At 36.7% G+C, this 15,043-nt stretch overlaps 1 protein-coding gene across 1 annotated transcript in view; it reads left to right on the forward strand.

The window, feature by feature from the left end:
• Dock11 (dedicator of cytokinesis 11) overlaps window positions 1-15,043 on the forward strand; it is a 156,990-nt gene that overhangs the window by 22,414 nt on the left and 119,533 nt on the right. The window contains exons 7-9 of the mRNA XM_033760270.1: window positions 9,920-10,054; window positions 12,504-12,681; window positions 13,054-13,133. Coding sequence (XP_033616161.1) covers window positions 9,920-10,054; window positions 12,504-12,681; window positions 13,054-13,133 — 393 coding nt within the window. The remainder of the gene's footprint in view (window positions 1-9,919; window positions 10,055-12,503; window positions 12,682-13,053; window positions 13,134-15,043) is intronic.

The raw sequence follows: 15,043 nt of genomic DNA on the forward strand, positions 1-15,043 counted from the left end.
TATAACTCACATATCATAAAAACGTGTATAATTCCTCAAAAAACCTCTACAAAGCAGGAGGTAAAGAAAAAAAAAAAGAAAATAAACCAAATTGGTCATATGAGGCTACACAGCTTTGAACAAAATTTATAGGGGATATTTTGAAACACAAAGGCCAAAATGAGGTTTGAATTGTCTGGTTCTCTCTCTCTCTCTCTCTCTCTCTCTCTCTGAGGTATAACTCACATATCATAAAAACGTGTATAATTCTTCTAAAAACCTCTACAAAGCAGGAGGTAAAGAAAAAAAAAAAGAAAATAAACCAAATTGGTCATATGAGGCTACACAGCTTTGAACAAAATTTATAGGGGATATTTTGAAACACAAAGGCCAAAATGAGGTTTGAGAATTGTCTGGTTTTAGATCCTATTTATCCCTGCATTTCTCCATTATGGGTTATGAATCAATCTCCATTTTGGATTTCTGGGAGCTAAACATATATGTCATGTTATATTCTTGTTAATCTTTGAAGTGAAAAATATTAATGAATTTCATAAGCAAATGGAAAGTGACTCAGGTATGCTATTATCTGAGTCACTGTTCCTACACTGGAAGCAGATTTACTCTTGGTGCAGCTGACATCCCCTGCTTTCGAGAATGTTCAGCTCATACTGGTGAGAATCTTTGGGAGCTCTGGAATCCAGCACCAAAAGGCCAAAGTCCACTGAGTTGAAGGAAAAGAACCTTTCCTTATCAGAAAATCGCAGCTCTGAGAGCCCTTGCAAACATAGCAGACAGGCCTGGAAGCTGCCACAGTAAGTCTTAGTCATGACTCATTGGCAAATAACAAATCACAGAAGCCGTGCTTCATCTTTCCTGTTTTATCCGACTCTCCTTGATGCACTGGCAAGTCCCTTTCGGGTTGCAGAGGAAAAAAACAGGGCAGTTTGATGCCTCATAGAGTGAGTTGTATGTTTGAAATTCTTTATTCATATGAAAATTTCTGAATTTAAAAAAATATGTGCAATAGGTCATTTGGAATGTTTAAAATTATGTACAACTTCAAACAGCTTTTGTAAACAAGTCTGACTCTCCTGGACAATTTGACTGACAGAAATAAGAGAATCTAATAGCAAGAAATGGAGAACAAAATCATGAGAGAAGGTAGAAAACTAAAGTGAAAGAAAGAGGATCAGAACAGCCTCAGCAAAGTCCAGTTGATAAAAGGGAATCAGAAGACTCCTAAGATCTTTTAAGATAGCAACCAACAGGCCTACAATGCAATATGTTGCCAAAGTAATTTGCATAGAGGGTGCTTTAGAAAGTTAAACCTCCATGGCTAGCTACCAGAGTGTTTTTTTTTTAATTGAGTTTATTGGTACATTTCAGGTATACCGTATGATCACATTCATTATTGAGAATTTGTGCCTATAAATGATAAATCTTGATTTTTGATTTTTCCCCATTCCCCTGCCCTTCCTTTAACCCCTCCACCCCTCCCCATATACATAAGCTTTGTTTCCATTTTTTTCTTCTTCAATTTTTTTCTTTCCCTTCTTTCCTTTCCCCTGCCCCCACCCCAGTTCCCCTTCCCCTTTGAACATTTTCTTCCTATTTCACAATATCTGTTACACATTTTGGTCCTTGTTTACATCCTGGGTTTCTCACACCAGAGAAACGATCCAGTATTTACACACGTGTGCCCTATTTATTTCACTGAAGAGTATGGCTTCAAGGTGTATCCATTTAGCTATAAATGTCTCACATTTATCTTTCTTTATGGCTGAGTAGTACTCCATTTTATGTTTAAAATATCTTCTTTATCCACTCACCAGTTGATGGGTATTTTGATTGTTTCAAAGATTTAGCAATTACAGACTGTGCGGCTATAAACATGGGTGTGCATACATTGCTGTGGTATGATGCCTTTAATTCTTTCAGGAACATACCCAATGGGAGAATAACTGGGTCAAACGGGACTTCTAATCCTATTTTTTTGAGGAATCTCCACACTGATTTCCTACCAGAGTTTTATAGGAACATTCAAGTGAATGGTGATAGGCTACAAGGAAAAGAGGGGCTAGCAAGGGAACTAAATAGAGGGTTTTTTGGGTTCTTTTCAGGTTTGAGGCTCATACTCAGAGCCTTGAGCCTGCTAGGCAAGTGCTCTACTACTTAGATATATCCTGACAGAGTTCTTCATAGTAGAAGATTGTAAGCCCCTGTATTTATGGAATAAACATTTGTGTTTTCCCCAATACAAATACTTCCCAAGCTCTCATCAGTCGTTAAGCTATAGTCTGTACCATTTTCTGCAATTGTCATTATTTTCTCCAAAAGTGCTTGCTAAGTAACCGAGTTATTGGCTGAAAAACTAGCACTGAGAAAGGCAGGCTAGAGGACAGCTGCTAATGATGTGTCTAACTTCGCGTGTCACCATGCTCAATGCCCAGGCACTTTATTTCACTGAACAGGATACTGCAGAGGCCTCATGCAGCTCTTGCAAAAGCTCTGTTGGTTATCTGGGCACAGTGACCATTTTACTCAGCACTTGCAAATTGCTTTTTTCTTGCTATTCATGTTGAAACAGGACAAGCATTATCCTAGTGATTAATTTTTTCATTTTGTGCTTTCTAGTTAATGAGAATATGCTCCACTGCCTCACAGTTACTGGAAAAGCATTGGAAAGAAATTTTAAGATACCTTATAAAATCCATGATTCCTTAAGCAGAAACCTAAACCCAGTCCTAAAAGAAACCTATTTATTTAGATTTTCTTTCCCAAGTAGCTACTCAAGACATCTGCTTTATTTAGCTTCTCTCCATATCAATGAAAGAATGTAATGTGGACTCTAGATAGCTATGATATTGAACATGATCCACCCCTGTATTCAGATCTCTTTTTCCTAAGGGATATAATGATAGATATAAGAAGGAAGAATTTGATCTTGAGGGTGATTTTTCATTTCAAAACTGTTGCACATTCTTGGCTGACCCCTGGGACACCCACCTTTATGCATCTTCTTGGCTCAGTGTGATCACATTCCTCTAGCTCCTTCCTCCCCATTCCCAGCAATTAAATGTCGAAGCGCCTTGGTATGTTATTGGGGTTGCAAGTTCACCTGCATGATATATGACTCACTTCTGGTGCCCTTTTTTTCTCACAAGAGAAAATCATTTATTATATATCCAGAGTCCAGAAGTCCTCACTTACTCTTCAACTGTTAAAGGAGAATTTTTCTCCTCCGCAGTCAGAGAATAACAAACCAAAAGAAAACTTTACCTAAGAAAATATATACAATATTAAAATAATTGCTAGGAGATCAAGGTTACTGTGTGTATTGGCACACAAGTAAAAGGAAGAAAATTATTTTAATCTTAGTCTAATTGTATTTTCCAGTCTACCCATCTGTCCCTTAGAGTTAACACCAATGGATTAACACTCATTATATAGTAAAGAGATTTCTCACTAATTTATTTTCTTGTGCTTTGTCTTCTCTATTTGTTGATCACTGTTCAAAGACCATTTACTAGGTGCTTCCCATCTGCCAGACACTATTTGGAATCAACAAATTCATCATCTATTAGATATTGAATACAAAGTATTAATATTGTAAAGAGAGGTGTATTAGAGCTTAAGACCTCTTTGGAGAGATGATTTACACAAGAAAAATAATTTGTCAAAGGTGGTAGAGAGGCCAAATCCTGTTTGAGTCCAGATTATTGTGGCCTGGGGTCAGCGAGGACTTCCACCAGAAGGTGAGGCCTCGAAGGAAGGGAATAAAAAAGGAGAAGGTGATTTTGGATGTAATATGTAGAGGGCTAGTGTGTTAGGTGAGGTGGTGTAGCCATGGGAGATAAAGTTTATCTAATCCTTTGATACATACCTTTGCCTCAGTTTCTCTTCTGCCACGTAGTTTTTCTGTCATTTAGGTGACAGTAGTAATGATCACACAAGCACTTAGCCAGAGACTGTAAAGCAGAATGCACTCTACAGATGTTAGCAGCTTTTATTATTTTATATTGTTGGAGGGCCTTAAATGCCAGGATCTGATACATGAGCCTAATAATAGGAATAACCGAATTATTGAAAATTTAAGCAAGGACGTGCCACACTGAAATAAATCTGAGAAAATAATATGTGTGCAACACAAAGGGTAGATTGTGGATCCCTCCTACTAGACTGCATCGAATATAATAATTTAAATTTTTCCAGTGCTCAGATATGATTGAATCATTTAATCATTTGATTTTTACCCCGAGGTTAGAACTATGTAGTATATTAAAACTTGGTAGGACTGTAAAATGATATGATGGTGAGAAATGAGTGATATATTAGGTTGCCAACCTAGTGGTAGAAGTTCCTTAGCAGAATGGAGTTCCTGACATTCTGGTATAATTACTTGCAACTCAAATTTCTTATAGGTCTTGGGGTTTTCTTCCCCATTGTTTCGTTAATCTTTGCTTAAAGCAGTTTTAAGACCCAGCATGTTGCTTGCCCTCCTGCTTTCTCTTTTTGCTTGCTACTGTTTTCTATCTTTGTTTTTTGTTTGTTTGTTTGTTTGTTTGTTTTTGTACTAGGGACCGAACTCGGGACCATGTGTTTGTGGGGCAGGTGGCTCAACCACTGAGCTGAATCGCTGGCCACCTGTTTCTATCTTGATACTTTAGTCAAGAAGTAGGCTCCCTTGCCCCATTTCTGCATTGCTCCTAGCACACTATTCTGCTTCTTAACCTCTGGAACATCCAGTGATTTACCACTAAGCTGAGCTACAACCCCCAGCCCTGCTTTATGTAATTTAGCAGTAAATAGTTATCCTCTAGGTAACACAGATAGATAAGCACTCTTGATATTTGTTACATAAGATGATAAAAGGTTTTTCTACTTTGAGGATAGTATGTACTCCAACTTTCTTTCTTGTTTTCCATCTTTGGTGCAACCAAATGAAAAAAAGTGCCATTGTTCCTGCTCCAGATGGGGTTCAAAAGGTTGTCATTCAATCAGCTTGGGAACTTCAGTAGACTTGGTGAGACCTCATCCCAGAGAATCATCTCTTTTGGCTTTTGCCTCCTTGTTTTATTCCTCTGGACCTGTGTTCCTCACTAAGTAATGTAGGATATTAATAATAATATCGTATTATTTAGGATAAATAATAAAGGCAAAGAGGAGAAATTATGGGTTGTGGGTTGACCTTTACCCATATTTGGTGTTACAGAGAAACACCATTCTATTGGATGAGACCACAGACGAATCTGCTGGAGGAGGAAATATTCATTCACTGTTCCTTTCCCTTTGCAAAATTGTATTGAATCCAAACGTTTCTGTGGACTTACAATAGAACATGAAACATGGGCCTTTAATGGTCTGGAAAGAAACAGATGATAAATGAAAAAGGAGATTGATGAATAAGATATATTTGAATTAGGACCCATAATCTGAAAAAGATTAAAACAAGAGTGCTACAGTAAGGACAGGTGCTCAGAGAAGGCTTCTCCAAGAAGATGAGAGTCAAGAGAAAACTTGAAGAAATCAGGAGAGTGAACTCTATGTATATGCGGGGGAAAAGGATCCCAGACTGAGGGAACAGAATGTGCGAAGCTTGCTTGGGATAGGTGCAGAACAATAGATAAATAAACCAGTGAAGCTGGAGCAGTGTGATTAGAAATAAAGTTCAGGAGATAAGCTGAAGCCAGATCATATACATCATTCCAGGCTATATCAAATTAAATTTATTTGTAACTGGTCCATAAAAAACATACAAATTGTACGTATTAATGAGGTATCATGTAATATTTTGATACATTGTATTATGTTTAAATCAGTTTAAATGCATCAGTCTCCTCAAACATGTATTATTTTTTTCCTCACTGAGTTTATTGGTATATTTTAGGTATACAGTACAGTTACATTCATTATTGGGATCTTGTACCTTTACATGACAGGTCTTGGTTCTCATGTTTTCCCCTTGTCCCTGCCCTCCCTTCACCCCCTCCTCTCTTCCCTATTTTCAAATACTTTATTTCCATTTTCTCATATTTTTTCTTTTCCCTTATTTCCTTTCCCCTACCCTTCCCACTTCCCCTACAGTGAAAACTTTGAAAACCCTGTTTTCTAGATTTTTGAAATGTACAGTACATTGTAGTTATCTAGCACTAGCACACCAGGACTTCCTGCTCCATTCTAACTATAACGTAGTATCATTGATTCCCCCTAACCCTAATTCTATTTCTCAATATAACCTTGATGGGAACCTATTGGAAGTTTGAGCAAGATCTCTTTGTTGCTTTCATACAATTTTGATTCCATTTCTACCAGTGACTTGCCTGTGTGAACTTAAATGTGCTCTTTGTCCCTCAGTTTTTTGTTAGGTAAAATGTGGATAATGATACTTATACCCATGACATTAAAAGAATTAGCTGTAGGTTACTAAGGGCTTAAAGCCTTCAGATGAAAGATATGACATAGCATAATTAACACTGTTCTACATAGTCATTATTAACATCTTTTTTTTTTCTGAAATGTGAAAATATATATAAATCCGTATCCTATATAGGCATATCTTGGGAATTTTTTTAATATTGGAAAATTGTGTTTCTGATTTACCTTTTGGTTCTGTATGCTAGACTTAAGATGTCCCTTTCTTTTTTGAAAAAGGCACCTTCAAAACTTCAAAGAAGTTGGAACCCAACATATAGAGTCTGCCAAGAAAAAATATATATACACACTTTAGCAGTTAGCTATACTAATAAATGTCTGGAAGCTAATGACCATTTCTTTGAGAACCTTTTATAATTTTAGAGGCCACAGGTAACTTGCATTAATCTCATGATGTCTCCATAAATTTAGTATTAAAACGTTTATACGAGTTTTTCTTTTCCTGATGTATACATTTTTGGTGGGCTCTGTATATTACCAAATTTTAGAATGAACAGAGATGTTAATCTCTGCTAGGCTAGTCTGATTTCCACATAGAGATGACTTTAAAGACAATTCCTAGCTGGGTATAGTAGCATTATGTTTCATCCCCCCACTCGGGAAGCTGGAGTAGGAGGATCAAAAGTTTGAGGACAGCCTGGGCAATTTAGTAAGACCTTGTCTCAAAATAGAAAAAAAAAAAAGAAATAAAGGGAAGGAAGGAAAGAAGGAAGGGAGGGAGGAAGAAAGGAAAGAATGAAGATAGCACAGCATTCCCTGCATTCATTCCCCAGTACTGGGCGGCGGGGGGGCGCTAAACAAAGTGGTAGTCCCAGCTATTCAGGAAGCAGAGGCAGGAGCAATGCTTAAGCCAAGAAGTTCTAGACCAGCCTGGGCAATGTAATGAGCCCTGTCTTAAAAAAATCCTTACTGTGTAAGCCATGTGGTTCTAGTGTATGAACAATTGCTTGGGGAGAGTAGTTCCTAGCCTAGAAAAGATGCTGTGTTATTTGTTCAAGTTCAAAGAAGTATTTGTAGATTATGAAAAAATCATCTTCCAGATCATGTGGTCTGATCCCGTCCTTTCACAAGAGGAAAAGCAGGATAGTTTCTCTGCTAGTTTTCAGGAGATCCTGGCTGAGAATCAAGATCATAGGACTTTGAGATAGCTGCTGTTCCCAAATGCTTTTTCAGGCCTTGTGCTCTCTCCCCAGATTCATGAGCTACCTACCTCAGTGTCATGTTTAGACATAAATGCAATGTTACAGCAAGTGATTTACTGTAATTTCACATCCCTTTCCACTTCTTGTAATGATGCACTTGGCTAATATTGCAAGTTGTGTCTGCTGCAAAACTATGCTTGGTGAGGCAGCTGTATATGAAAAAATTTTACAAACTGTAATTTGACTCTGTGCCACAAATGTTTTGCTCTGTATTTTCCTTTCTTCTGCCCCTTTCTTTGCTCTGGCAATGGACTCTGCAAGTTGATTTTACCAGTTGTATCACTGAATGTATAGACTTCAAATTCCAATTGGGTTGCAGTCTTTCTATGTTATTTTTTGCCTGTAAATTGTATTGTAATTTTTATCATACATAACCATTGTGATAACTTTTTAAAAAGTGATGTTTTGTACAATTACCCAGTAAGTGTTTATTCCTTTGAAATCAGCTCAGGATGTAATTTTGGTTTTCTGGTTCTGTCACTTTAATAACAAATGTGAACTATTGCCATGAAAATAAGCAAACATACATATATAATCACTGTTACGATTAACATTTTCTTTGTATGTGAGTCTATATTTGTTCTAGTAAACTTAAATGTGGATTAACTAAACAGCACATATGTGTATACTCAGAGTATATATATATAAAGTCATCTATGCAAACACTACAAAATATGAAACACTTCTGGTCCCAAATATTTTGGATAAAGAATGATCAACCAGTGTATAAATATGTGAAAGATAAACTCCCTCTCCCCTCCCCCCCGTATCCTAATACAATAACATTTACTGGGTATTAAAAAGCACACTGATATTTTCTGCTTAATTTCATTTCCATTGATACTATATTATCCCACATGGCTACTCTCTGAAATAGATGTGGTGGCACGTGTAAGTTTACGCTGTTAAGTGTTCTTCACACTGGTATATTTTTGTCATTCATTCAAAAAAAATCAGTAATATTTAAGCAAGTCAAAAATAGCTACAGGCACTATTATTGTTTTTACTGGTTTTTGTAAAAATAAATGACCCTGAGCATGTTTATAAATTTTGCTCATGGTTTGGAGAAATAAATTGTTGATGTTTCTGATACTTTGCCAAAAGTTAAGTAGTTTTCAGGAATGATCTTGCCTAATGATATTCTTTCTGATTAAAGTCCTTAAAATAGTCAGGGATTATATTGGATATTCAGATGGGTGCTTGAAAATGGCATATTTAAATTTTAACAACACCAAATTTTGTAAGACAAAATTTATAGGGATGCATTTTCTCAATAATCACTAGGAGTATGCTTTTTAGTCTATCCCCACTTCCATCCTGGAATGATTTAACATCATCCTGGGGAACTGCAACTGGAATAAGCTCTACCTTTCTCTATGACAAATGTCTGACACAGCCTGCATTTTGTGACTTATTGAAAGAAGCATAGATTCTTCAAAAAGCTCCTTATCCCCTTTTTTCACCCTGTTCACCAGGTTCCAAGACTATTTGTGGGGTAGAGTAGAGGAGCAAACAGCATGAAGGAATTAGGGTCTTCCTCCTTTTTCTCATTCCTGTATGCTTTGATGTGAGATGTAGCAACTATTTTGAATCCCTAATTTCAAACAAATGGCACAGTCCCATTGGACTTATGGATTCAAATCTCAGCATTTGGGTCATTCAACAATAACTGGAAGGCAACTAAAGGCTCTCTTTGCATACCTTTTTTTGGCACTATAAGCAGCAAGACTTATAGGTGAGTGTAGTAAGGTTATGTAGGTGAGATGTTAATACACTGTTTATATGTGTTTTTATATTTAAATTTGGATTGGTGGTGATGGAAATGGAATTAAAGCTTCCAGTCATGGGTTTGAAATTAAACTGAAAAGGATTGATTTTTTATAGTGAAAAGGTCAATGATTCATATACAACAATGCTTTATAAATTTTAAAGTATTAATTGCTCATTGTTTATCTTCTAGATATTTGATTGAGTAAATTACTTGAATTCACATTCTCTGTCTTTAAAAAAATGAAGATGGAGGTAATTCTTAACAACTTCTTGAGGTTGTCTGAAGATTGTCCAGCTACGATGACCAGACGAGCCCTTTAAATTTTTAGTTCAAAAAACTGTTCAAGGGCTTGGGATTTGGCTCAGTGATTCTGCTGCCTGCCTCACAAGCGCAAGGACCTAAGTTTGATCCCTGGTACCAAAAAAAAAAAAAAAAAAAAAAAAAAAAAAAAAAAAAAAAAAAAAAAAAAAAAAAATGTTTGAGTGCAATGTGTGAGTAACAAATGAATCATTGTTGGGATTTCTGCATATAGGTATTCAAGAGACGGTATTTTTACTTGACTCAACTTCCTGATGGTTCATATATTCTTAATTCTTATAAAGACGAGAAAAATTCAAAAGAATCTAAAGGTTGCATCTACTTGGATGCCTGCATTGATGTTGTTCAGGTAAGCCTATTGAGGTAATCTTTCTCTTTTTCCAAGAACACAGCATTTTTTCCCCTCTACGTTAATGGCACCACCACACACGAAAACATCCAAGCTAGAAACAGGATCCTTGCCTTCTTGCCTCCCACCCCCAATTTGCTGTCCTGCTTCAGATCATCTTTCTAAGTAATAAATTGGGTATCCCACTTGTCTGCTCAAAATCTTCTGCTTCTTGATTTATATTGTCTTACAGAGGGCACTTTGAGGCTCTTACCATGGCTTTTAAGGCCCCGGGTGATCTGGGCTTACCCTGCTGCCTAGCCTCATCCTCTCAGTATCCCCGTGTATATTCTGTGTTCTGTTCACACCAGGCTTCACTCTTCATGGAGTTGCACGTATATGTGGCTTTCCTTACCTTTTGTTGTTTTTCTCTTCTTACCATATACTCTCCCTTTTTGTTCTGGTTTGAACTCTGTCTTTTAAGACTCAGCTTCACTGCCATTTCTGACATGGGACATTTTCTATTTCTTTCTTCAGTCTCATGCCCACCAAGTGCAATCAAACTCTGCCTCCCTTCTGCTACCATTTTGCTTTCTCCTTGGTTGCAAAACTGAATGACCCTCAAATTTGTGGTTTGTTGTGAACATTCTTTTGTGAATTACAAGGAGGATGTCTTATTCATGTCTCTATCTCATAATAATTAGCAGGAAGGCAGGCTTGGTGTTACATACCTGCAATCCCAGCATTTTTTATTTTTAATTTTTGGTACCAGGGATCGAATTTGGAACCTTGTGCTTGTGAGGCAGGCAGTGGCACCACTGAGCTAAATTCCCGGCCCAGGAGCCATTATTATTATTACAGAGCTTGGTGGCATAGTAGACTAGAAGGAGCATTTGGCTGATTAGGAGGCAAGAAATGGAAATAGTTCAACATTCTCAGTTTATCTGAATCTTATTTAATTTTTGGTACCAGGGATCGAATTTGGAACCTTGTGCTTGTGAGGCAGGCAGTGGCACCACTGAGCTAAATTCCCGGCCCAGGAGCCATTATTATTATTACAGAGCTTGGTGGCATAGTAGACTAGAAGGAGCATTTGGCTGATTAGGAGGCAAGAAATGGAAATAGTTCAACATTCTCAGTTTATCTGAATCTTAATTTTCAAAACTGTAAAGTGGGATTAATAATGTCTGTGTAGTCTATCAAATAAGACTGATGTGAGACTATTATCTCAAATGAGATAACACTTTTTTTGGGCGGGGTACTGGGGATTGAACTTGGGACTTTGCACTTGCAAGGCAAGTGGCAGAACCACTGAGTAAACCTCCAGCCCGAGATAACACTTTTAAAAGTGTAATGATCTACATAAATAGAAGGTGCTTATATGTTTGTTTTGTGTGTGCAGAACCAGACATGGAACCCAGAGCCTTGTGCATGCTAAGTAAGTCATCTAACACTGAGCTACACCCCTAGCTTGAAGATGCTTTTAAAATATGCAGTAAAGGCACACACAAGTTCTAGGTTTTCTCAATTAACCCTACTCCAAATTGACCTTTATTTGTAGGGCTCCTACTATCATCCACTTATGATTCCCACTCCCAAATACTTTCACATATATAAATCTTTATGACTTACTTGCAGCAGTTCATCTTTTTCTGTGCTTTGAAGATGAGCAGGAGGAACTATCTTGGTTTCCTTTTGAATTATGACCAGTTCTTAAGTAGTAGAGAATTATTGATTCATGAGCCTTTTTTGAAATTAGTGCTGAGGCTTTTGGTAAGAGGTAGTATGTCATTTCTTTTGCCATGACAGAGAAGGTGGTGAAGTACAACAATGTCTTGTTAAGTTTGAGGAAAAGAAGAGACTTATTTTCCTTGTGTGCTAGTATTCAGCATAGGCCACTTTATATTTTATTGAGTCACAAGTTGCTGTGAATCAACTATGATCTTCTTCTTTACTACTTTGATACATTTTGTGTAATTTATGCTAAAATGAATTGTGTTTAGCATTTCATGATGTGATATAAAATAAGTCATATTTGCTTCAGATACATTTAAGCTTCTTTTTTTAAGAGTTAATTTTGAAAATCTACAAATAGCAAAGAAAGCTTCAAGCTGGCTGGAGATAGTGAAATGTTTTCTTGTTTTTATGGAGATTGTTTGACTTTCTAAGCCTGAAGAATGTCAGAAGGCCTTAAATGGTAATACTCATCCAACAAATTGTAATTTATACTAACTGTGTGCATATGCCACTGTACTCAGTCCTGAGAAGAACAAAAAAGATACGTCTGATACAGTCATTCATTGCCTGGAAGTGTCTATTCCTTCATGAAAGAAGCAGCTTTATTTTAGTGAAAAATAATGATATATGTATGTGCTGAGCTGAGGTAAAAACAAATTAATAAATGAAGGCTAATATTAAAAGGCCAACTCTACTAACTGAATACATACTTTCTTTTTCTTTTTCCATCTAGTGCCCCAAAATGCGACGTCATGCTTTTGAACTCAAGATGTTAGATAAGTATAGCCATTATCTGGCTGCTGAAACTGAGCAGGAAATGGAGGAATGGCTGATAACTTTGAAAAAGATTATTCAGATCAATACTGACAGTTTAGTGCAAGAGAAAAAGGAGACGGTAGAAACAGCACAAGGTCAGAACTTCTAAATGATTCATTGTGGAGGTAGAGCCCTTGTCTGTAGTCCATGTGCAGGGTGAATATAGGACTCTTACTCTTGAAGCCTGACCTATTTCCTCATTAAAAGTGACTATGGGAAGTTGATAGACTTTTTTAAGAGTTGCTGCTGCATGGGCTCTGACACATGAAATATAGCTGGACTACAACGGATAAGAAATTCATGGCAGATTTTCAAAAGTCCATTAAAGTTTTCCCTATGCTTTCATAATCAAAATTCTTTGCAGTAAATCTAGTAGGAGAGGATGGGGTGGGAGAGATAGGCTATTTCTCTTAGGTGATTAGTAATGCTTGTATGGTTTGGAACATCTGCTTTTAATGAATTCACAGATGATGAAACTGGCAGCCAAGGAAAAGCCGAGAACATCATGGCCAGCTTGGAGAGAAGCATGCATCCAGAACTGATGAAGGTATAGCTTTCTTATGACAACTTGCCTTCATCTGAGACAATGCAGGAATAACTATTAAAAGTTTAATGCTGGGTTTCATTTGGCAGTGTCATTTCCAAGTTAAAATACTCCTAGCAAATTGGTGAAACAAGTAGAAATTGTGAAAGAAAAGTCCTTAAAAATGGACTTGTAAATGCCAGCTACCAGCTTGGGTAATCTTTTTTCTAGATACCAGGAAGTACTTCGAAGTTTTTATGACTGATATTTTTATCTACTACTTTTTATTCGATTTGATTGCAGTATGTCATCCATGTAGTAAATATCCATTCTAGGAGATAATGATGCAGATATGTGTGAGATATTCAATCTAATGATTTACATATGCTCATTTAATAGGAAAAGAACATATTTCTTTTTTTTCTTTTTATTGAGTGTATTGGTACATTCTAGGTATAAAATACAGTTAACATTCATTACTGGGATATTGTACCTTTACATTACAGGTCTTGGTTCTCATTTTTTCCCCTTGTCCCTGCCCTCCCTTCACCCCCTCCTCCCCTCACCATTTACAAACACTTTATTTCCAGTTTTTCATTTTCTCATATTTTTTCTTTTCCCTTATTCCCTATCCCCCACCCTTCCCACTTTCCCTACACCTTTAGCCCTTTTCTTCCTATTTCACATTGTTAATTATCCCATTAAGATCTTGTGTACTATTATAGTTTTTCACACCAGAGAAACTATTCGGTATTTACACATGTGTGACTTATTTATTTCACTTAGGAGTATATCCTCAAAATGTATCCATTTTCCTATGAATGAATCTGATTTCTATTTCTTTATGGCTGAGTAGTATTCCATTTTATAGAAAAACTACATCTTTATCCAGTCTCCAACTGATGGGCAAATGGGCTGTTTCCAAGTTTTAGCTATTACAAACTGTGCTGCTATAAACATAGGTGCACATATGTCACTGTGATATGATTTGTTTAATTCTTTTGGAAAGATACCCAGCAGAGCTATGGCTGGGTCAAATGGAACCTCTAATCCCAGCTCTTTGAGGTATCTCCATATTGATTTCCATAGTGGTTGCGCCAGTCTGCACTCCCACCAACCATGGAGAAGGATTCCTTTCTCCCCACAACCCCGCCAACATTTGTTATTGTGTGATTTCTTGATAGCAGCCATTCTTTGTGGGGTGAGGTGGAATCTCAGTGTTGTTTTCATCGGCATCTCTCGAATGACCAGTGATGTGGAGCATTTTTTCATAATTTACTTGCTGCTTTTACTTCTTTGTCTGAAAAATATCTGTTCATTTCAGATGTCCATTTTTGAATCGAGTCTTTGTATTTGGGGGGTGCTGATTGTTTTGAGTTCTTTATATATTCTAGATAATAGACCTTTGTCTGTGGAGCAGCTGGTAAAAATTTTTCCCACATTGTAGGTTGTCTCTTAGTTCTGTTGATGGTTTCTTTTGCAGTGCAGAAGCTTTTTAATAAGATGAGATCCCAGTTGTTGATTCTTTCTGCTAGGTCCCGTGCTACTGAGGATTTGTTCATAAAGTCTTTTCCTATGCCAATGTCTTCAATAGTTCTGCCTAACTTATCTTCCAGCAAGTTTAGTGTTTCTGTTTTAATATTTAGATCTTTAATCCACTTGGATTTTAATTTAGTGCATGGTGACAGATAAGGGTCTAGTTTAATCTTTGGCAGGTTGAGATCTAGTTTTTCCAACACCATTTATTAAAGAGGCTACGTATATATATTTATAGAATGATAAAGATTTAGTTAGAGGACATTTTTGTTATTTACTTTTTAGAGTTTGAATTGAAATAATTTGAATATTTAGAGGTCATTATCATGCCTATCTTAGCAGGATTGTACATTTCACTCTGTGGACTCCATAATTAATTATTACAATAATAATTATTA

This window comes from Fukomys damarensis, unplaced genomic scaffold (genome assembly GCF_012274545.1).
Source record: "Fukomys damarensis isolate Sample0158 unplaced genomic scaffold, DMR_v1.0_HiC HiC_scaffold_39, whole genome shotgun sequence".
NCBI lineage: Eukaryota > Metazoa > Chordata > Mammalia > Rodentia > Bathyergidae > Fukomys > Fukomys damarensis.